The sequence below is a fragment of the Taudactylus pleione genome, unplaced genomic scaffold (genome assembly GCF_031769625.1).
Source record: "Taudactylus pleione unplaced genomic scaffold, aTauple2 ptg000140l, whole genome shotgun sequence".
NCBI classification, from domain to species: Eukaryota; Metazoa; Chordata; class Amphibia; order Anura; family Myobatrachidae; genus Taudactylus; species Taudactylus pleione.
This window is the reverse complement of record NW_028284542.1, coordinates 2,953,789-2,977,460: the sequence shown is the minus strand read 5'-3', so window position 1 is coordinate 2,977,460 and position 23,672 is coordinate 2,953,789. Positions and strand designations below refer to the sequence as shown.

General features: G+C 45.7%; 1 protein-coding gene across 3 annotated transcripts in view; it reads left to right on the top strand.

Moving 5' to 3' along the window:
• RSF1 (remodeling and spacing factor 1) overlaps positions 1-23,672 on the top strand; it is a 43,925-nt gene that overhangs the window by 455 nt on the left and 19,798 nt on the right. For 2 of the 3 annotated variants that reach the window (XM_088473801.1, XM_088473800.1), the window contains exons 2-4: positions 15,321-15,412; positions 20,862-20,954; positions 22,434-22,639. In XM_088473801.1, coding sequence (XP_088329927.1) covers positions 15,321-15,412; positions 20,862-20,954; positions 22,434-22,639 — 391 coding nt within the window. Of the gene's footprint in view, positions 1-144; positions 2,788-15,320; positions 15,413-20,861; positions 20,955-22,433; positions 22,640-23,672 lie in introns of those variants that run through there. The other variant, XM_088473802.1, reaches the window with a different exon arrangement.

The window sequence follows — 23,672 nt, the reverse complement described above, 5'->3', positions numbered from 1 at the left end:
AGGATGGAGGAGGAGCAGCGGGGCCGGGGCGGCTTGTTATGGGGAGGATGAGAGGGAAACATGCTGATGGGGGGGAGCGGCCCGGTGGACTGTGTGTGCTGGGGAGGGGACTAACCACTCACCCAGAGATCTGACCGCCATAGTGACATCCTACCCCCCACCTCTATCCCTGACCGTGCTCCCCCACTGACAGGCTGAGTTTCCCTATACCCCACATACCTAATCGTGCCCCCCACTGACCACCTCATCCTCCCTATATCACCCTGACCCTAATTATGCCCCCCCACTGACAACCTTATCTACCCTATACCCCACATCCCTAATCATGCCCCCCCCACTAACAACCTTATCTACCCTATACCACCCTGACCCTAATCATGCCCCCCACTGACAACCTTATCTTCCCTATACCACCCTACTCCTAATTATGCCCCCCACTGACAACCTTATCTACCCTATACCACCCTGACCCTAATCATGCCCCCCACTGACAACCTTATCTTCCCTATACCACCCTACTCCTAATTATGCCCCCCACTGACAACCTTATCTTCCCTAATCATGCCCCCCACTGACAACCTTATCTTCCCTATACCACCCCGACCCTAATCATGCTCCCCACTGACAACCTTCTCTTCCCTATACCACCTTGACCCTAATCATGCCCCCCACTGACAACCTATTCTTCCCTATACCCCACATCCCTAATCATGCCCCCCCACTGACAACCTTATCTACCCTATACCACCCTGACCCTAATCATGCCCCCCCACTGACAACCTTATATTCCCTATACCACCCTACACCTAATTATGCCCCCCACTGACAACCTTATCTTCCCTATACCACCCTGGCCCTAATCATGCCCCCCACTGACGGGCTCATCTTCCCTATACCCCCCTGTCCCTAATTGTGTCCCCCCACTGACGGGCTCATCTTCCCTATACCCGCTGTACCTAATCGTCCGTCCCCCCATTGATAGGCTCATCTTCCTTATACCCCCTGTCCCTAATCGTGGCCCCCACTGACAAGCCGCATCTTCCCAATACCCCCTGTCCCTAACCGTAACTATTTCTCACAACCTCATCTTCCCTATACCCCCGTCATTGCTGACATTCCTCCCTCTGGCAGCCTTATCTTCCCTATAACACCCTGTCCCTAACCGTAACTACCTTTGACACCCTCATCTTCCCTGTACCACCTGATCACTAACCGTTACTTCCTCTGACTCCCTCTGACAGTCTTATCTTACCTATTACTCCTCTGTCCCTAATTGTTACTTTCTACAATAGCCTCATCTTCACCTATACCTGCCTGTCCGTTAACCATGTACCCCCACTGACCACTTTATCTTCCCTATAGCCTGCCCTATCCTTAACTGTGCCCCCCATTGACAGCCTCATCTTCCCTATACCCCCTGATCACTAACCGTGACTCCCTCTGACAGCCTTATCTTCCCTATACCCCCCCCTTCCTAACCATGCCTCCCTCTGACAAACTTATCTTCCCTATACCTTTGTCATCCCTGACCATGCTTCTCTCTGACCACCTTCTCTTCCTGAGTTCCTCCTTTATCCCTGACCATGCTTCTCTCTGACCACCTTCTCTTCCTGAGTTCCTCCTTTATCCCTGACCATGCTTCTCTCTGACCACCTTCTCTTCCTGAGTTCCTCCTTTATCCCTGACCATGCTTCTCTCTGACCACCTTCTCTTCCTGGGTTCCTCCTTTATCCCTGACCATGCTTCTCTCTGACCATCTTCTCTTCCTGAGTTCCTCCTCATCCCTGACCATGCTTCTCTCTGACCATCTTCTCTTCCTGAGTTCCTCCTCATCCCTGACTTTACCACTCTCTGACCATCTTCTCTTCCTGAGTTCCTCCTCATCCCTCACTATACCGCTCTGACCATCTTCTCTTCCTGAGTTCCCCCTCATCACTCACTATACCACTCTCTGACCATCTTCTCTTCCTGAGTTCCCCCTCATCCCTCACTATACCGCTCTCTGACCATCTTCTCTTCCTCATCTTTCCCCCACTCATCTCTGACTGACAATCTTCTATTCGTGGTAACTCAATACCCCTCCATCGCTCCGACACCCTTCTCTTCTGAATAGACCTCAAATTTCTTACTGTGCATCCCTCTGTCAAATGTCTCTTCCCAATTCCCCCTTATCCCTGACTTTACCTCTCTGCAACAATCATCTCCTGATTTCCCTATCCCTGAATGTTTCTCTCCCACCCCCTCCCCAAAACATTATCATCTTTATACCCTCAGCTCTCCATCCATGACATCCTGATAAGCACGCCATCTGTAATGATTCCTCCCTCCAGCTCTCCATACCTCTTACAGCATTCTCCTCCTGATACCCTCAGCTCTCCATCCCTCCCTAGCACAACTGATGTTCCATCCATAACACAACCTTTCCTACAACAATCTTCTATTCATGTCCGTGCCATCCCTAGCCACCATCTTATCACTTCTTAGAGCCCTGAGCACTGCATGTCCTCTCTGCCATGACTGATGCCTTTCATCCTTTGATCATGTGCTCCTCAACCAATTATACCATCTTGTTGATTCATCTTCCTTATATTCCATCTGTTGCTGATCCATCCCGTTCCCCGAGCACCACACTCCGGCATTGCAGTGGACTTACCACCTCTTTGCTCCCTCCACATTGACTAACTCCCAGTCTGAGGTCTCCATCGGTAATGGAAATATGTACAGGTGGACTTGATGGTTATGCTAACCTGCCATGATCCCTAGATAAGTAAATGCTGAGTTGACCAGGTATGTTGTCTTGTAACCTGTGGCTGGGTTATTGCCAATCTGTGAGTGAGAGTCTGCTTGGTGGGTTTTATATTCTACAAATAACAGGAAGTGAAACAACTAATTTTTCAATATTACTACAACGTGATGTTTGGCAGTAGCAATTACAGCAAATTGTCCATTCGGTGTGGGGTAATCCAGACGGTGCGCCCTCCAACATCTTTGTGTTTATACCAACTTCAAGTTGAACATCAGTATTTCTAATTTCACTATTTATCAATAATGACCTTTCCATTTATAAAAGCTACGTTGATATACAGTCAGGTGAATAAATATTGGGACATTGACAGAATTTTCATATTTTGGCCTCTATTCACCACCACAATGGCTTTGAAATGAAACAAACAAGATGTGCTTTAACTGCAGACTTTCAGATTTAATTTGAGGGTAATTACATCCAAATCAGGTGAACGGTGTAGGAATTACAACGGTTTCTCTATGGGCCTCTCACTTTTTAAGGGGCCAAAAGTAATGGGACAAACTAAACAATCCTAAATCTAACTTTCACTTTTTAATACTTTGTTGCAAATCCTTTGCAGGCAATTACAGCCTGAAGTCTGGAACGCATAGACATCACCAGACGCTGGGTTTCATCCATGGTGATGCTGTGCCAGGCCTCTACTGCAAATGTCTTCAGTTCCTGCTTGTTCTTGGGGCATTTTCCCTTCAGTTTTGTCTTCATCAAGTGAAATGCATGCTCAATCGGATTCAGGTCAGGGGATTGACTTGGCCATTGCATGACATTCCACTTTTTAGCATTAAAAAACTCTTTGGTTGCTTTTGCAGTATGCTTCGGGTCATTGTCCATCTGCACTGTGAAGCGCCGTCCAATGAGTTCTTAAGCATTTGACTGAATATGAGCATATAATATTGCCCGAAACTCTTCAGAATTCATTCTGCTGCTTTTGTCAGCAGTCACATCATCAATAAATACAAGGGAACCAGTTCCATTGCCAGCCATACATGCCCACACCATGACACTACAACCACCATGCTTCACTTTGAGGTGGTATGTTTTGGATCATGAGCAGTTCCTTTCCTTCTCCATACTCTTCTCTTCCCATCACTCTGGTACAAGTTGATCTTTGTCTCATATGTCCATAGGATGTTGTTCCAGAACTGTAATGGCTTTTTTAGATGTTGTTTGGCAAACTCTAACCTGGTCTTCCTGTTTTTGAGGCTCACCAATGGTTTACATCTTGTGGTGAACCCTCTATATTCACTCTTGTGAAGTCTTCTCTTGATTGTTGACTTTGACACATATACACCTACCTCCTGGAGAGAGTTCTTGATTTGGCCAACTGTTGTGAAGGGGTTTTTCTTCACCAGGGAAATAATTCTTCTGTCATCCACCACAGTTGTTTTCCGTGGTCTTCCGGGTCTTTTGGTGTTGCTGAGCTCTCCGGTGCGTTCTTTCTTTTTAAGAATGTTCCAAACAGTTGATTTGGCCACACCTAATGTTTTTGCTATCTCTCTGATGGGTTTGTTTTGATTTTTCAGCCTAATGATGGCTTGCTTCACTGATAGTGACAGCTCTTTGGATCTCATATTGAGAGTCGACAGCAACTGATTCCAAATGCAAATGTCACACCTAGAATCAGCTCCAGACCTTTTTCCTGCTTAACTGATAATGAAATAATGAGGGAATAGCCCACACCTATCCATTAAATCGCTTTTGAGTTGATAGTCCCATTACTTTTGGCCCCTTAAAAAGTGGGAGGCACATATAGAAACCTTTGTAATTCCTACACCGTTCACCTGATTTGGATGTAATTACCCTCCAATTAAATCTGAAAGTCTGCAGTTAAAGCACATCTTGTTTGTTTCATTTCAAAGCCATTGTGGTGGTGAATAGAGGCCAAAATATGAAAATTCTGTCAATGCCCCAATATTTATGCACCTGACTGTAGCTGTATAATGAAGTTGCTGCTAAAACGGTAAGCACATGCTGAACCCATCTTTGGTTTTATGAGTTTAGTTTTGTCATAGGTAGAAAAAGCATAATTAAAGTTCATATCATTTGATTCCCATTTGTAGATAAATTATTTGATAATGCTAAAGGCTGATCTCAAAGAAATAAATATCCAACAATTAAATGTGTATTACTTTCCTGTAGCAGCGCTTTGTCCTAGATTTCGACACTAGTTTTCTCTTCCCCATCTTAATAATTTTGATTCTTTGGGGGCCATTCAATTCAGCGGAGTTGAATAGCGCCAGGAGGTAGCTTCCGTAGCTGTTCAATTGACCGCGTTGTCAGGGCGACTCAATGATTTCTTCTTGCATCCTACTCAGGATGCAAGGAGAAATCAGACTAAAGTGCCGGCCGCGAGGCTGTTTTCCGGATTAGCGCAGCATTAACAGCCTCGCGGTCAGAAATATAGTCGGAGAATTCCGGTTCTCGCGACTAAACACCCAGATTAAGTCGCCAGAACCGGCATTCTCCGTTTTAGAGGCCCGTATTCAATTAGAGGCGAAAAGTTTTGCCTGTCCGACTTTCCGCTTCCTTCGCCTGTTTTAGAGGCGAAAACTTATTGTGCGCGTCCCCGCTTTTCACCCTATTCAATCAGAAAACAGGCAAGAACGGAAAACGGCGAATCCGGAACAGGCGTAAAGTACTGTCAGAAGTGAGGAAATCAGTCTGTACCCCCCAAAAAGATGCACTAACATAGGAAATGAATGTAGATGTACTAATAGCCCTAATAATAGTGTTTGGGGTACTTAAGTAGTTTAAATTTCTTCTTATTAGCGTCTTTGTAAAAATGGTGAAGAATGGCATAAAGCTGTATTTTTGGGTGAAAATAAGTAGTCCTGGCAAATTTGGGGTACATGAAAATGGGTACTAGCATATTTTTATGTCTCTAAAGTGAACTTTAAAAAAAACGCGAAAAACCACCCTCATACATGCACCTGCAATCCTAAAAACTCTTGGCCCCTCCTTACAGCACCCCAAGAAGTCTTTCGCTATTTTTTGTAGTTGTCCCCCCACTTTTTCCTTTTTCACCCCATAAACGAAAGTATATTTTTGGGGTGTTCTGTGGTAATTTTTTTTTCTTTTTTAGTTGATTTGTCCCAAGGGTTCAAAGTCGTTTCCCCCCTCATTTGTACCCCAAAATAACGATTTTGCACTTTTTTTTTTCTCCTGCTGTTCATAGGAGATACTTTTCCGCCTATTACATTGCATTCAATTAGAGGTGAAAAGTGCCGATTGGCGAAAAGTTTCCGCGGATTCGGACTCTTCGCCTATTTTTAAAGTATCTCCATATTCAATTCCAGGACGATTTTGCCTAAGCGGAAACTCAATGCAATGTAATAGGCGGAAAAGTATCTCCTATGAACAGCAGGACAAAATCGTTATTTTGGGGTGCAAACGAGGGGAAACTACTCTGAACCCTTGGGATAGCCCCCCAAAGGACAAATCTACCTAAAAATTTTACCACAGATCACCCCAAAAAAGTACTTTCGTTTTGGGGGCGAAAGTAAAAAGTGTGGGGGGGGGGCAATTAAAAACTAGTGAAATAGACTTCTTGGGGTGCTGTACGGAGGGGCCAAGTGTTTTTGGGATTGCAGGTGCATGTATGAGGGTGGTTTTTCACGTTTTTTAAAAGTTCACTTTAGAGACATAAAAATATGCTAGCACCCATTTAAAGTACAAATACTGCTTTATGCCATTCTTTACCACTTGTGCAAAGATGCTAATAAGAAGCTATTTAAACTGCTTCATTACCCCAAACACTTTTATTAGGGCTATTAGTACATCTACATTGATTCCCTATGTTAGTGTATCTTTTTTGGAGGTACAGACTGATTTCCCCACTTCTGACAGTACTGTCCACCTGTTCCGCATTCGCCGCTTTCCATTTGCAGTCCAATCAAAGTCCTGACTAAGCAGGTTTGTCACCCAAATTTAGGACACTTCCGCCAGAATCAGGAGAGTTAGCTGAATGCTCTACTCTCTCCTACCTGTTCTTTGTTACCTCCGGCTCCTCTTGTCTTATGTCCAGTAGGTGATTGTCTGGGCCCTGTTTGGAAAAATTGGATAGGTACATGAAACAGTGAGTGCACATTCTTGTTCCCAAAAAGCCCCAAAGTTTATTCAATAGCACTGTAATTTAAAAATGAGGTCTCCCTACCTAGTGTCCCCGCTAGATTGCGGGCAGAACGCTAAGGCGGTGGGAAGGGAGTCTATTCACGCCCCCCAAAAAGAAGGGGGCCTAGGCAGCCAGGAGGGGGCGTGTCACAGTGACACGCCCCCATTCGTCACTCTTGGGGGCATGCCCAGCACTTACAGAGGTGCTGGGCTTCCCCCAAGCTCTCCCCTCACACCCTGCCCCAAAAAAATAAAATAAATGAAAATAAACTGTGACATTAAATAACTTGCTCATAAAGTTAACACAGAAACCTATATAATAAATGGGAATGCTAAGTATTTAAGTATGCTCCTCCTCCCCAAATGCACCCCGACATTAATTGCCTCCAAAGCATCCAGAAATAAATGAAGTCCCATCTTCCCCAAATTAGTATACCTCCCGGTCCCCTGACAGTAATTCCATGTGAGACCTCCCTCCCACACTTGCCTTCTTTCTTTGGTTCTCTGTGTTGGGAGAGGCAGACTCTGTCTGCCTCTTTTACCCTCAGGAGTCCTTGCAGCACTGTACGCAGGTACGGCGCGTGTAGGTCATGTGTTGTGTGTCGTCCTACAGATGAGGCAACTGGCCAATTGGAAGAAAGCAGGGCAGACGCACTCTGACTGAGTCTTGTATTTAATGGAGGAACAGATCACCTGTGGGTTCCGGCAACATTAGTGGCTGGCCCTGGGGGGAGGTGCCACTGGTGCCAGCCAAGGAAGTCCTTCCGAAACATGCTCACGTGCCACAGGTTGCCGAACTAGACTACACAAGAGCCTTACTCTTAATTGAAACTGCTACTAAAAATGTGTTGCGCCCTGGTTTAATGCTACATGCATTAGAAGTATGAGAGAAAATAAATACATGAAAACAAAATATTTAGGACAAGGAATAAATGTCTGCGCTTATAACCACTATAAAAAATACTCCTTAAAAGCTGTTTTGACAATTTATTAACAGCATATTAAAATAACATAAACAAAATAGAACTGCAGTTCCTAGGATATTTGATACAATGTTAAATTAACTGAAAAAATGTAACAATCAGTGCACTGAATGATTAATTGAAATGTCCAAAAAGATATTCCCAATAAAATATATATATATATCTGGAAAATTACTCGTATACAATAAAAGAATGTCCTGTTAATCAAAATGTATGAGTACATGATTATTTTCAGTAAAAAGATGTTGTTGGAGTAAACAATAGAACAGCGTGGTAAGTCTCCAGCATCTTGAAGACCGCTGATATTCCATGCGCTGTGACAGCAGAGTAAACACCAGCAGAGCGCGGTCAGCCCCTGTGAGAGGGGAGAAACGCGTCGAGGGAACATCTTAATTTCTGCAGTACTTCTGGGATCTATTAAGGCTACCTCACTGGACTATTCCATTGAGCCGTTGCATTGTATCTACAACCAGCCTATTCACCTTGGTTTTGATTGACCTGCTGCTGTCCGGGTCCTCCGTTGGTCATTGTGCTGAGCTGAAAGCGAGGCGATAGCAGCGTGGAGTCATTAGCGGGCCGCACTGCCGGAGGCTGACCGCGCTCTGCTGGCGTTCATTCTGCTGGCACAGCACATGGAATATCAGCGGGCTTCAAGCTGCTGGAGACTTACCACGCTGTTCTATTGTTTACTCCAACACCAGTAGGAGTTGTATTACACCGGATTACCAACCAAGGGTTAATTGCTAGCCAGGATTTCTGGAAATCTGTGCTATTCCACCTAAGGGAGTGATGAGTGACATTGCTGCTCAGTTCCATTTGCCGGATATTATACCCCTGGAGATGGGGAAAAGTTACTAATACACCACTACATACATGGTGTGCTTTTATACATATTTTTACTGAGTACTCATACATTTGGATTAACAGGACATTCTTTTATTGTATATGAGTCTTTCCACGTAATTTATTTTATTAGTTGGGACTATCTTTTTGGACACATTTCAATTCATCATTCAGTGCACTGATTGTTACATTTTTTCAGCTAATTTAACATTGTATCAAATATCCTAGGAACTGCAGTTCAAGTTTGTTATTTTAATATACTGTTAATAAATTGTCAAAACAGCTTTTAAGGAGTATTTCTTTATAGTGGTAAGTGCAGACATTTATTCCTTGTCCATTTGCTTTTCTTAAGGGGTTCTGGCAGTATCCCTTTGTCAGCTGCTATTAATCCACTCATGATCCCTGGTTAAAGGGTGCACCACTGTATTACTTTCTCCCAAAATATTTAGGGTTAATCAATATTAAATATGACAAATGGAAAGCACCCTCCTCGCTATAAACTCTTAAGCTGGGAACGCACAATAGAAGCAGCTCTGCTCCAGAAGTGCTACATACGAAATATATATCATTTATATTAATTATTTGCACATAATATATAACTCTACCTAATTTAAATCATTCTTTTTTTTTTTTTTAAGACTTTATCTAATAGCTTAACACCCACATGGAGTGTAATGTAACTGGCGTTCTCACGGAATCAAAGCTAAATGACGGTTTGTCAAAGTTGACGATCATAAGCAGCTTTGGCCAACTGCAGCAGGAATTGGCGCTAAACAAGCCTGGTCTAACATTGATTCCTTTTGCTGTTTTTAAAACTATCGTTTTTAAAATGGTGGATTTGACAAACCGCTCGTTGTCTTTCAGGACCTGTGAGATACAGTAACCAGGTTATTTTTGCATAAATCAGAATATTCATCATTAAGAGATCACATTAATAACACCAAGCACAGATGGGTGCAGTTATGTCAGTGGTACCTCTCTGATCTTTACCTGTATATCGAATGATTTGATCAACGCCTGTGAGCTGTAATCCATGAAATAGGACAGTTTGTACACTTCCCTGGGATTGGTTTAACCCAAAATAAACGGCTGTGATGAATCCACTGCCAGTGGTAGAGCTTCTAATACTTTTTAAAGGAGCCTTATTAGCCTAGGACAGAGGTTCCCAATCTTTTTTGAATCATGGCGCCCTAGAGTAACAGCATTGTTTCATGGCACCCCTATGTTAAACCTTTGTTATTGAGAAATTCAGAAAGAAATGTAGTGAAGTGAATTGTGATTACCTGTCATCCTTAAGGGGGGTATCCACTAGACGATAAAGTTGAACGATAATGATAAAATCGTTTGATAATCGTTCAAACATCGTTTGAATATCGTTTGCAAATCGTGCAGTAATTGTTTCTAACGATGTACGATGCGCGCTCCCGCTGGTCGTTTGATCGTCTCCTCCATCGACTGAACATGCAGGTCAATTTCACTTGATTGCTTACAAATCGTTTACGCATCGTTCACGCTGAACGATCAAACGATGAACCACTATCTGCCCACTATAGCTGAAAGCTCTCAATCACAGATTAAAACAACATAGTTTATTGTTAGATCTTTTGCAAATCTTTTGCAAATTGTTCAGAGTGGAAGATCATATTTCAAGGGAAACTTCAAGGGAAAATCGTTAAGAGGTTGGACAGGGATAAAATCATCTAGTGGATGCCCCCCATTAGGCTCAGTTATGTGGTGGTGGACAGATTTCAGCTTCTGTTTGTCCACATATTTACATTACATTGACTATAAATAATTTGATTTGGTGCTGGACCGCCAACCTGAGGCACCCTTGCAAGTGTCCCAAGGCACCCCAGGGTGCCACAGTGCACAGTTTGGGAACCACTGGCCTTGGAGACAGCCCAGCATGATTTAATAACTGATCTCTCTTCTTCGGTTTATTGAAATGTATAAAAGCCATTTAGCCTAGTTAGATCTTTCCAAAGCCATTAACTGTACCTAGGTGAGATAGGCTTTCACCAAGGCCTATCCATAAAAGTGTATCGGAGACGGGTTGGACATAAGTCTTAGCCAATCAAGCACTGCAACCTGAGGAATGTGATCCAAAGCTTCAAGTATGGAGGGGTTGGGTATTCCACATCAATGCAGCAAGTGGACACGGTGTCTGGTGTTTTGTTTTACAGCCCCCTGAGAAAGATATGCAGATAAATGAGGCTCTATGGTGAAATTCAGTTGGACACAATGTACCGTTCCGGAATGGCACATCGCACCCACCGGCATTGCAAGCTTTTCCCTTGTATCCCGTAGAGGTGCGGGGGAAAACTTGCAAGGTCGGCACTACAGTAACTGCCCAGTATATGCACAGCCAGGCACTGCCACGATGCTTGTTGGCACATTGCGTACAATTCAATTGCTCCTTAAAAAAAAATTAACTTGCGTGCATAGAACATAAGCGCGTGTAAGACTGCAGTAACAATAGAGGCAATTATAAATACATAGACGAGCTGACACAATTTTTTTTTTTCAATAGACTTCTAGCCATCAACTCTAGCTTATGTAAAAAAAAAAATAACTAATCTTTTTATATCGACTAAAGCTGGCCATACTCCAAACGGTAATCGCTCAGATCAGCTGATGAATGTACGATTACCATTGTGTACAGACGAGATAATCATTCACAGTCTGAAAACTGCTTAAAAAAAAAAAAACCTCGGTCTGGATCTTTTGGTTATCAAATATGTCCGTTCCTCCCAAATCATTTCAGCCAACTCCATGCTCCAGTGTGTGATTAATTATCGTTGTTTCGCTGGATCGTCTGCACTATCGTGTGGTCTATGACCAGTTTAAGTCAGTCTTTCTATGTAAGGCCTCACTAAAACTGGGTACACACCTTACCATGGTGCGATGCGGCAAGCGATGTATCGATACATCGCACACGCCGTACACACATTGCATGATCTAGCGTATGATGGCGCAATGTATCGTTACACGCTGCATGTAACAGCACCTTGTTGGCCGTGAAATCGTCCAATGTGATGTGCAGCACAGCAGATAGGGATGGATTGGGCATACACATTATACGATGTGTACGATATATCATCTGTTCCACGTCAGGACAATATATCGTATGGTGTGTACCCAGCTTAATAAATTAGTGAATGTTACTTAATATGTAACAAACTTAAGTTACATTTTATAGTTGGGGCTCGTGTACAACGTGCGGTTGTGCTCTATACAGAGAGGGATCATAACCAACAGCTTGCATTGGAATCACTTTTTATTATACTGGCCCAAAGCTCCCACTGGAGTACCAGGAGCGACACATGCTCGCTGTGCTTTATATGCAGTATGTGACCAGAGAATTAACGGCATTGTTCAAATTAGTGTATGCAGGTGGCATAAGCCAAGTGCACCACATGATATGTGACCAAGCCAATGACATGGCATAAAGATTCATTCATCTCCATGTCCAAAGGCCTCTAGGAGCAACCTATGCAGCTCAGAGAGGGCTACAATAAAGTCATCCACTTTCTAACCGCAACATCTGAGCTGCCTGTACCACTGCATCTCTTTGCCACGCTTGTGTGGATGAGTGCCATGCTCCCTGTGTTTCAGCATAAAGACTTCATGTAATCTCCCCGAACTGCTGAGAATCCAGAACTACTGCACAGAGACCATGTTCAGCTGGGCAGCACCAGGCGCTACATTCCTATCGCACCTCTGATTGGTCTTCATGCCTTTCTGATCAGGTCACTTATTTCTATTTCTCAATTGGATTCCTAGTAATGATCTACGGTATAAAGGCATTAGGCACCTAAGATAGAAATAACTTGCTCTGTTTTTGGCTTGTTTTTCCAATCACTTAGTTTTATTGCAATGGTGATTTTCTGTGTTATTTTGGTGCCTTTTTTGTGACTGAAACCTATAACTTCCAAAGGACCTTCCCATTCTAGTACACCCAGAGGTGTTCCCTTTCCAGATGGGAGAGGGGCGCCTGTAGTTAGTCAGATGGTTATGATCAGACCATGGAGGATCATTCTGCCAAATGTACTGATAGGCAAAAGAGACACTATTTGCAGAATCCTCTCTGGCTTCTTCCATGGCAACATGTCGCACTTCAGCTGCAGAACTACACATCCCAGCATGTACTGGCACAGTTTTGCTAACATGCTCAAACTGTGGCAGGACATGTTGGGGTGTGTGGTTGCACAGCAGCTGGAGTACCACCCTTTGCTCACCCCTACTACAGATATAGAAAATGTGATTGAGCCAAGTATCTTGGAAATATTAATCTTATCAATAATCTCATTGAGTCATGGTGAGGGTTATCTTGTACCAATAACCTGACCCTATGCATTCACTATCCTTGAATTACCAGTTAATGAAGCGAGGCTCAGCTGGCCTTTTGTTAAGAGACGTTCTGGGTATGGAGTGCAGCACAGTGTCCCCTGAACCTAGATTTCTGATGAATCCAACCAATGAGCAGCATTCAGGTAGTTTATGTCTGCGCTTATATATTGATATTACAGTAGAAGCAAGATTAGGGGCACAGACTTATAACTGACAACCCCTGGTGCCTTGGTGATATCTTCTGCAAAAGAGGCACCTATTGTATCAGTTATAAAATGGCCCGAGCAATATCTGTATCCTGTCAGTGTCCCCATCACTAGCTCTTAATGTGGGGGGTTTCTGTAGTTGTATCAGTACGACTTCTGTCAGCAGGTGGGCAGTTATACCCCAGCATGCCGACGTTGTGCTGAAACTTATGTCTGAGGTGTTACAGGCCATTAGTTCTCACGTACAGAGGAAGTGTTATAAAGTACTGTTTAGATTACACCAATTTATAAGTGAGTCAGATCTTTTCTCCAGTAATAATGCAAAATATGTTAAATTGTAGACATATATCTCTTTCTTTTTTTTGCTTTAAAAATGTACTAATTGTGGCAAAGGGTTTTACACTAAGTGCAGTGAAGTGCATAGACTTCTGGTGGGAACACGTGACAGAATAGGTGCATCATTGGCGTGTAATCCAGTACATGGTTCTGTCTGCTTGGTGTGTTGTACAGTTACTAGCAGCATGCGGCTGCTGGTGAGGTCCAATCAACTCTACCGCTATCATGTATTGAGGAGATGTTAACCAGTTGGTTTTCATTATATCCCTAGTCTCCTGTATCTTTAATAGTAATACAGATGTGTCCTTTGTCATCTAGCCTCAATACGCGATATACCTGGCGTGAGTGAGCCAAGTCTTGTGCAACGCTGCTAGCGACGGGCGTTTTTGTTTTTTTTTGCCGAAAATGCATCTACGTCACAATGGGATGCGACTAGGACGCACCAGGAGACTGTGCTGATTAATGTGATATGTGACACTTGTATATATCTGTGTGCAACTAAGACTGAAATCGGAACTTAGGGGGATACAAGCTGCGGCCGCTGCATCATAGCACTTTGCACGCTGATTGAGAGACTTATTCACACACAGATATACAAGTGTCACATATCCAATTAGTCAGCAGTGTCTCCTGACTCATCCTAGTCACATCACATTGCGACTTAAACGCATTTTCGGCAGGAAAAGACAGTAGGCACAAGCAGAGTCTCACAGGACAAGGCTGTCTGTGCGGTTTTAAAAAAATTAGCTGGATGCAGAGTGAAACGCGTAGACAAAAGGGACAACTAAACCACAGGCTGCTTTTGAGAATCCAAGCTGATTCTGAGCCGCAGCTGAGTGTCATCTATTGTGATGATTACTTAAACACCCGTGCATTTTGAGGGAAGCACCCGGTGCAAGCTGGTGTATTATACAGCTCTAGTGGCCACATTGAACGGATGCCGCGGTCTCCCCTAGTGTCGCAGGAAGGACATCAATTAACAGTGCAATGCCACCGTTAGAGTAATCTTGCCAGCTATCCTGCACGGGAGGACGGATGCTGTGTGCGCACACAGGTAGTGGCAACCACCTAGACAGATTCCGTCTACATTTATCATCTAATACCCATAGATTGGTAATGAGGAGAAAGAAATTCATACCATCCTGCCAGTGAGCACATCATTACCTCACATATCTCTCAGATGTTACAGGAACAATTGCTTTTTTACCAATACACATAAAGATTATCTTGGCTCCTATTGCATAATCCCAACGTATGGTATAAATCTAATATCGTAATTCCACTATGCGGCTGCGGTATTAGATTATATATTGTTCCTATTGATTGTTTTTTTTGCACGTTAAATGTTTTAATAGAAGCCTTATTGTGATTTTTGTATCAATCGAGTGCTACTTACGTACACACACGTTCCACCATTAGCGCAGTCCATTATTTGTATAGTTGGCTGTTTGCACGACTGCAGCAAAGATGAGTGAGGACACATCTGTACATCTTGCAAACACTTCACAGAATGGTTCGAGTTTCCCGTGTCAGGAGTCAGTCGTCCCAAGCTATCAGTGATGGCAGATTTACGTCAATTGGCAGCAATATTAGGAACTTCAAAAATGTAGCAGCCAATATTGGTATCCCTGTATGAGTTAGGGCAATCCAATATAGAGGAAGTCATATCTCTCCCTGCTCTCCTTGCAGTATCCAAGGCACTGGTTGAGCTCCACTTGAAGCTTATGAGGAAAATCGGGAAGTCCGTCACGTTTGACAGATGGGAAAAATACTTAATCAAGGTACAATGTTTGTGACATAATATTCTGCATAATGTGTCCAATGTAACCAATACTGACTGAAAGAAAGAAATTCTAGATATGTATCACCAAAATGGGTTTATATATATATATCTGCAAGGACTGTAGGGGGGGGGGGGGTCAATTCAATTGATGGGCGTCCCCTTGCAGCGCCATAGGGCTGTGTACAAAAAATTGAGATTGTGGCACAGGGGCGGCATTGGTGCCCGCATCGATCGCAAAACTTTTGCCATCGGAATAGACCATCGATGGTTGCAAACCATCGGTGGTCTATGGACGTCCTTAGTATACAGTGCATGAACTTGAATTTTACACACGTTTAAACTATTTAGGACAATTGGCTATCCGTAATTCAATGCCCAGTGCCATATTCTTGATCCATACGGGATCATTATAATCAAAATGATCCATGAAACTTGCTTTCATAGTAACACCAATAATAAACATAATATACAGTATATTCTATTCATTCCGATAATCAGGACAGACACTGCAGGATGGCGCTTTATGTTTAGATGTCCCCGGTGGCTGCACTTCTCTGCAGCCGCCAGGTATACACGGGGGAACAGCGCACTGCCTTAGTTAAATTTCACCAGCGGCTGTTCCTCTATGCCAGTGATTCCCAACCTCAGGGCACACTAATAACAGTCCTGGCTTTAGTGATATCCATGATTGTGCACAGATGGTTAAATCAAAATAACTGAGGTACTAATTAAGTCACTTGTGCTCAAGTATGGCTATCCCTAAAACCTGGACTGTTAGTGTGCCTTGAGGACTGTGGTAGGGAACCCCTGGTCTATTCAGCTGCTGGATATACAATGTGGGTGTTTCTGACTGGTTGCATCAGATGCGACCATGTCAGGGAAAGCCCAGCCTGGCGTGGTCACATCTGATTATAAACTTAACTGTGCACCATACAGTGCTTGCTGCAATGTGAAATAGGGGAGAATTGCTGTATGTATAGAACTTTACTTTACCATAGTATTGGATCATGTGGAACATTTAATATGGAGGCAGCACCTCAGATACTTGAATGTCCAGATGTACAGTATGTAATGGTGTGTGGCAGGAGAGCACAAGACTCTCTTTATCTTCTCTGCCTGTTTTACATGGCTGCCAGCTGATGGGTAAGGTTTGGGGCACAGTCAATTCTCTAATCTTGAACTTTATAGACTGGGGCTCTCAACCGATGGTACAGCCAGCATGTGTATGTGTATGTGTAGGTGGTACTTGAGCACAAGTACCACCAATGCAACCTCCAAGGTCATAACCCTGGACTAGTCCCTGTGGTGCTGACTGGCAGTGTTGCATTAATGACGTGGGGATCTTCGGAAAACTGGAGCTGGAGGAGCCGATTTCAAGTGCAGACACAGACAAGAGGGGAGTGACCATAAAGATTGACTACTGGTGTGGAGGCGGGTACAAATGAATGGGCATACAAATGAGGGAGGGGAGGGGGAGAGAGCACGTAGAGATGAGGGAGGGGAGGGGGAGAGAGCACTTAGAGATGAGGGAGGGGAGGGGGAGAGAGCACGTAGAGATGAGGGGAGGGGAGGGGAGGGGGAGAGAGCACGTAGAGATGAGGGGAGGGGGAGAGAGCAAGTAGAGAAGAGGGAGGGGGAGAGAGCAAGTAGAGAAGAGGGAGGGGGAGAGAGCAAGTAGAGAAGAGGGAGGGGGAGAGAGCAAGTAGAGAAGAGGGAGGGGGAGAGAGCAAGTAGAGAAGAGGGAGGGGGAGAGAGCAAGTAGAGAAGAGGGAGGGGGAGAGAGCAAGTAGAGAAGAGGGAGGGGGAGAGAGCAAGTAGAGAAGAGGGAGGGGGAGAGAGCAAGTAGAGAAGAGGGAGGGGGAGAGAGCAAGTAGAGAAGAGGGAGGGGGAGAGAGCAAGTAGAGAAGAGGGAGGGGGAGAGAGCAAGTAGAGAAGAGGGAGGGGGAGAGAGCAAGTAGAGAAGAGGGAGGGGGAGAGAGCAAGTAGAGAAGAGGGAGGGGGAGAGAGCAAGTAGAGAAGAGGGAGGGGGAGAGAGCAAGTAGAGAAGAGGGAGGAGGAGAGAGCAAGTAGAGAAGAGGGAGGAGGAGAGAGCAAGTAGAGAAGAGGGAGGGGGAGAGAGCAAGTAGAGAAGAGGGAGGGGGATGAGAGCAAGTAGAGAAGAGGGAGGGGGAGAGAGCAAGTAGAGAAGAGGGAGGGGGAGAGAGCAAGTAGAGAAGAGGGAGGGGGAGAGAGCAAGTAGAGAAGAGGGAGGGGGAGAGAGCAAGTAGAGATGAGGGAGGGGGAGAGAGCAAGTAGAGATGAGGGAGGGGGAGAGAGCAAGTAGAGATGAGGGAGGGGGAGAGAGCAAGTAGAGATGAGGGAGGGGGAGAGAGCAAGTAGAGATGAGGGAGGGGAGGGGGAGAGAGCAAGTAGAGATGAGGGAGGGGTAGGGGGAGAGAGCAAGTAGAGATGAGGGAGAGGAGGGGGAGATAGCACATGCAGATGAGGGAGAGGAGGGGGAGATAGCACATACAGATGAGGGAGGGGAGGGAGCACATACAGAGAGGGAGGGGAGAGAGCACATACAGAGGAGGGGAGGGGGAGAAGGGTCGGGGGGAGAGAACACATGCAGGGGAGGGGTAGGGGGAGAGCACATACAAATGAGGTGTCGGTGGGGGGAGCGAGCATATACATATGAGGGAGGGGGAATGGGTATGAAATTCCGCCGGCCGCATGGCTGGCGGTTCGATTCCCATCAGCTGCAGCCCGACAAAAGCAGAGTTAGAAGCAGCGGAAGGCCGACAGCGCTGGAAACCCGATCGTGGATAGGTGAGTATATACTACCCTAACCCTCCTTAGGGGTGCCTAACCCTAACTTCCCCCCCCAAGTGCCTAACCCTAATCCCCCCTCTAAGTGCCTAACCACCCCCTTTCCCGCTGCCTAAACCTAAGTCCCCCGGTATTTAGGCAGTCGGCTTCCCGATTGCTTCCCGAGGGATGGGTGGGGGTAGAGCACATATATAGGAGGGGGAGAGCACATACAGAGGAGGGAGGGTTGAGGGAGTGAGCACATACAGAGGAGGGAGGGGTGGGGGTAGAGCACATATATAGGAGGGGGAGAGCACATACAGATGAGGGAGGGGTCGGGGGCAGAGGGCACATGTAGGGAAGAGAGCACATACAGAGGAGGGAGGGGTGGGGGGGAGAGCACATACAGAGGAGGAAGGGGTGGAGGGAGAGAGCACATACAGAGGAGGAAGGGGTGGAGGGAGAGCACATACAGAGGAGGAAGGGGTGGAGGGAGAGAGCACATACAGAGGAGGAAGGGGTGGAAGGAGAGAGCACATACAGAGGAGGGAGGGGTGGAGGAAGAGCGCACATACAGAGGTGGGAGGGGTGGAGGGAGAGAGCACATACAGAGGTGGGAGGGGTGGAGGGAGAGAGCACATACAGAGGTGGGAGGGGTGGAGGGAGAGAGCACATACAGAGGTGGGAGGGGTGGAGGGAGAGAGCACATACAGAGGAGGAAGGGGTGGAGGGAGTGAGCACATACAGAGGAGGGAGGGGTGGGGGTAGAGCACATATATAGGAGGGGGAGAGCACATACAGATGAGGGAGGGGTCGGGGGCAGAGGGCACATGTAGGGAAGAGAGCACATACAGAGGAGGGAGGGGTGGGGGGGAGAGCACATACAGAGGAGGGAAGGGTAGGGAAGAGAGCACATACAGAGGAGGGAGGGGTAGGGAAGAGAGCACATACAGAGGAGGGAGGGGTGGGGAAGAGAGCACATACAGAGGAGGGGAGGGGTGGAGGAAGAGAGAACATACAGAGGAGGGAGGGGTGGAGGGAGAGAGCACATACAGAGGAGGGAGAGAGCACATACAGAGGAGGAAGGGGTGGAGGGAGTGAGCACATACAGAGGAGGGAGGGGTGGGGGTAGAGCACATATATAGGAGGGGGAGAGCACATACAGATGAGGGAGGGGTCGGGGGCAGAGGGCACATGTAGGGAAGAGAGCACATACAGAGGAGGGAGGGGTGGGGGGGAGAGCACATACAGAGGAGGGGTGGGGGGGAGAGCACATACAGAGGAGGGAGGGGTAGGGAAGAGAGCACATACAGAGGAGGGAGGGGTGGAGGGAGAGAGCACATACAGAGGTGGGAGGGGTGGAGGGAGAGAGCACATACAGAGGTGGGAGGGGTGGAGGGAGAGAGCACATACAGAGGTGGGAGAGGTGGAGGGAGAGAGCACATACAGAGGTGGGAGGGGTGGAGGGAGAGAGCACATACAGAGGTGGGAGGGGTGGAGGGAGAGAGCACATACAGAGGTGGGAGGGGTGGAGGGAGAGAGCACATACAGAGGTGGGAGGGGTGGAGGGAGAGAGCACATACAGAGGTGGGAGGGGTGGAGGGAGAGAGCACATACAGAGGTGGGAGGGGTGGAGGGAGAGAGCACATACAGAGGTGGGAGGGGTGGAGGGAGAGAGCACATACAGAGGTGGGAGGGGTGGAGGGAGAGAGCACATACAGAGGTGGGAGGGGTGGAGGGAGAGAGCACATACAGAGGTGGGAGGGGTGGAGGGAGAGAGCACATACAGAGGTGGGAGGGGTGGAGGGAGAGAGCACATACAGAGGTGGGAGGGGTGGAGGGAGAGAGCACATACAGAGGTGGGAGGGGTGGAGGGAGAGAGCACATACAGAGGTGGGAGGGGTGGAGGGAGAGAGCACATACAGAGGTGGGAGGGGTGGAGGGAGAGAGCACATACAGAGGTGGGAGGGGTGGAGGGAGAGAGCACATACAGAGGTGGGAGGGGTGGAGGGAGAGAGCACATACAGAGGTGGGAGGGGTGGAGGGAGAGAGCACATACAGAGGTGGGAGGGGTGGAGGGAGAGAGCACATACAGAGGTGGGAGGGGTGGAGGGAGAGAGCACATACAGAGGTGGGAGGGGTGGAGGGAGAGAGCACATACAGAGGTGGGAGGGGTGGAGGGAGAGAGCCCATACAGAGGAGTGAAGGAGTGAGAACATGAATTGACATACAGATGAGAGGGGAGGAAGCCACAATACTGGACATAAATAAGGGGGTGGGGAAAACTATACAGAACAGGATGTTACATTTAGAGAGACGTTTACATGTTCATACATTCATACCTTCTGCAAAGTGTAATCACAAATTGTTATTTGGTACTTGGTATAGGCTATGGGGATGGAGAAAATGTGGGATTTACCTTTTCAGTGTCTCATCCCCCCATACACACACACTGTTTTTGCTGCCTGTCAATGTTGGTTATTGTGCCAGCCACGTAATGTATACTGGGAGTTGATCTACAAAGTACTTTATCTGATACAATAGAAAATATACAATATCCAATAACTCTGCATAAATAAAGCTGTATATGAAGCTGTAATGTTTCTCTGCATTAAGTAACGTCAGCCAGACTGGGACTAACTGTTGGTGTCTTTATATAGATTTGTCAGGATTACAACAGCACGTGGGCCTGGGAGATGGAGAAGAAGGGCTACTTAGAGATGAGCGTGGAGTGTAAAGTGGGAATACTGAAGGTAACGTATTTGTGCTGTACACACGGCTCCTGACATCAGCGCTGCGACTATAACACCACGGGAGCGTCTCTAGAAGTGTATTGGGATGTAACTCCCAGTTACCATGGCTGGAGCTGGGGAGAAGCCCATAGTGACCTTGGATAGTACATCCAATAGCCTCCTACTCGCCACAGTTTATCCTCTACATAAATATAGATGCTATAGAGAATGCTGCTCTAAAAAGGCGCTATACCTCTATTCTCGACCTATAATACTCTAAAAAGCTTTGGGAGCGTTATATATAAATGATAGTTAAATGTCATATTATTCTTGTAACCGTTTAATCCCTAATAAACATTACGCTTGTCTGATGATGACGGTGGCACAATAACTAGACAGTAGAAATACTTTGTAACAACCTCATGCACCAGACATGTCATCTATAAGGCTGCTGCAAACGTTTTATACCTGTAGCCAAAGCAGCTCTAGTACAAGCAGAGTATACATGTGGTTTAATAGCTAGTACTATAGACTGTAGGAGTAATGTGCCCACATTAATTTATTTCCTGCCTTATGAGCGCAATGGATTACCATCTCCTATGACCAGCCTAATGGTGCATACACACGGTCAGATAACGATTTAAAAAATCGGTCAATCGTTCAAATCTGAAGGAAAATCTGGCATGTCTGAACGATGAGCGATGCGCGTTCCCGATGGTCAGAGAACGATATCTGACATCTGATGTGTTTGCAGTCAGATCTGGACGATTCCATTCATTTTAATGCAGTCAAAAATCGTTCTTAGTTCAAATTGTTCAATCGTTAATCTGACGCATCTGACCGTGTGTATTACACTTAATGGTTTTTAGATTTGTTTGTTATTATGGTTGGTGGCTTTAGTTACTGTTACTACTTTTGTCTATGTGATTCGCATTGAGGGAGTTATAGCCGTGTACCCATTACTCTGCCCTGCAGCATATCCTGATGCTTTCTGGTTTTCTGTAGACAAAGATAAACTGTAAACGAACCATTTCCAGATCTAAGAGGGGACAGTGAGGTTACAGGGCAAGTGAAGACCTTTCCTTATCTTACAGATGAACATTATTTATCAATCGAAATAACTTGCCCACAAAAGACTACAAGTCACTGTTTATGGAAGCATGCTAGTGTCACACTCACAGCGGAATCGGGCTAAGCGCTATTCATGAGTCTGCAGCCTATCAGGTCACTCGTATCTCAATATGAAATGAAGGCCATACATCCAATGTATTCTCTATTTTGGTGTTAATTTAGACAGACTGGAGAAAACGATTGCAGCCTTTGTGATTTTATCCAGTTAAAGCTAGTGTCTACGTTATCCTTTTTCTGACGTTTGAGCTGGTTTGATTCCTGTTTTGTGATGGAATATTCTGTGCGTTTGGTGCAGAGCCTGGAACGCTTGCTCGCTGTGCCTCCTTGGGAAGGCTTGAGGCACCATACTTAAATCTATTCTTCTTGCAGCACTTGTGTGAGTGTCAGTTTGATGACAATCTGAAGTTTAAAAATGCCATCAATGAAGAGGATGCTGACGCCATGCGTTTACAGCCGATAGGGCGGGATAAGGACGGCCTAATGTACTGGTATCAACTGGATCAGGATCACAATATACGCATGTACATTGAGGAGCAGGATGACCAAGACGGGTCTACATGGAAGTGCATAGTCAGGTCAGTGCCTAGAAAGATGCTGATGAGAATAATGGAAGTCTATGGTGGTTATCGGAGATGAGGTGCAGGCCAGCATTTGCACTAAGTGGGTGTGAGGGGCTGTTGTTAAGGGGGAAGTCATTTTAATAGGATTCTAGAGGATATGAGGAGTTAGTCTAGATATTACCAGTGTTGGAGCAGTGAGCGCAGTCATCAGTCTTGGCATTTACATTGAATTAAAGCAGAGAGAGATTTGTAAGGGGAACGCCAGAGGGGTGAATATGTGGAGATGAGAGAATGGATCAGCGTTTTGGTTGCATCCTATGTAAGATTAGGGGTCTCTTCTGCCAATATGTAGAGGTGAGGGGACTGGGGAAGAGACTGGATGTGACACCAAGGCAGCGGGCTTGGGAGGACATTGTCATTCTATGGACAGTAAGGGAGATTTGAGAGGGATGTGATGGTGATTCTGAGAGCTCTATTTTGGACATGTTGAGCTTTAGGTAGCGCTGGGCCGTCCATGTCGAGAATAGCAGAGGAGACAGTTTGTCGTAAGATGGTTGAAAAGGGGGGAAGCAGATTTTGGTGTAGTTAGAGAAGAGGTGGTACTGGGGGCAGCCCTGTTCAGTGAGTAATACAGAGGGTCTAGAACCGAGCCATACTGGTTGTACTTTGTAAGTCACTACGGAACCATTTGTACGCCATATAAGTAAAGGATAATAATATATCTACTTGAAAATAAACAATCTAAAATTCATAGTTGTCAGTTAAAGAATAATTTGTTTATTAAGGTGATAAAACCGTTGTGTTCTGTTTACCTAGCAGATGACAAATGTTTAAACCAGTCTGGTTATAAACTGAAGCAGTTACAGGAATGGGTTAGTCAACTAATTTCCAAGTCGCCTCTGCCAATGACTGTTCCTATCTGTGCTTCTGCGTTACAGTCTCCATTTATTAAACTTTGTCCTAGGTTACTGTTGATGCTTTAATTACATCTATAAATCTACTTATTGTCCTGTGATTTTCATTAGGCTTAATTACCTGTTTACACGGC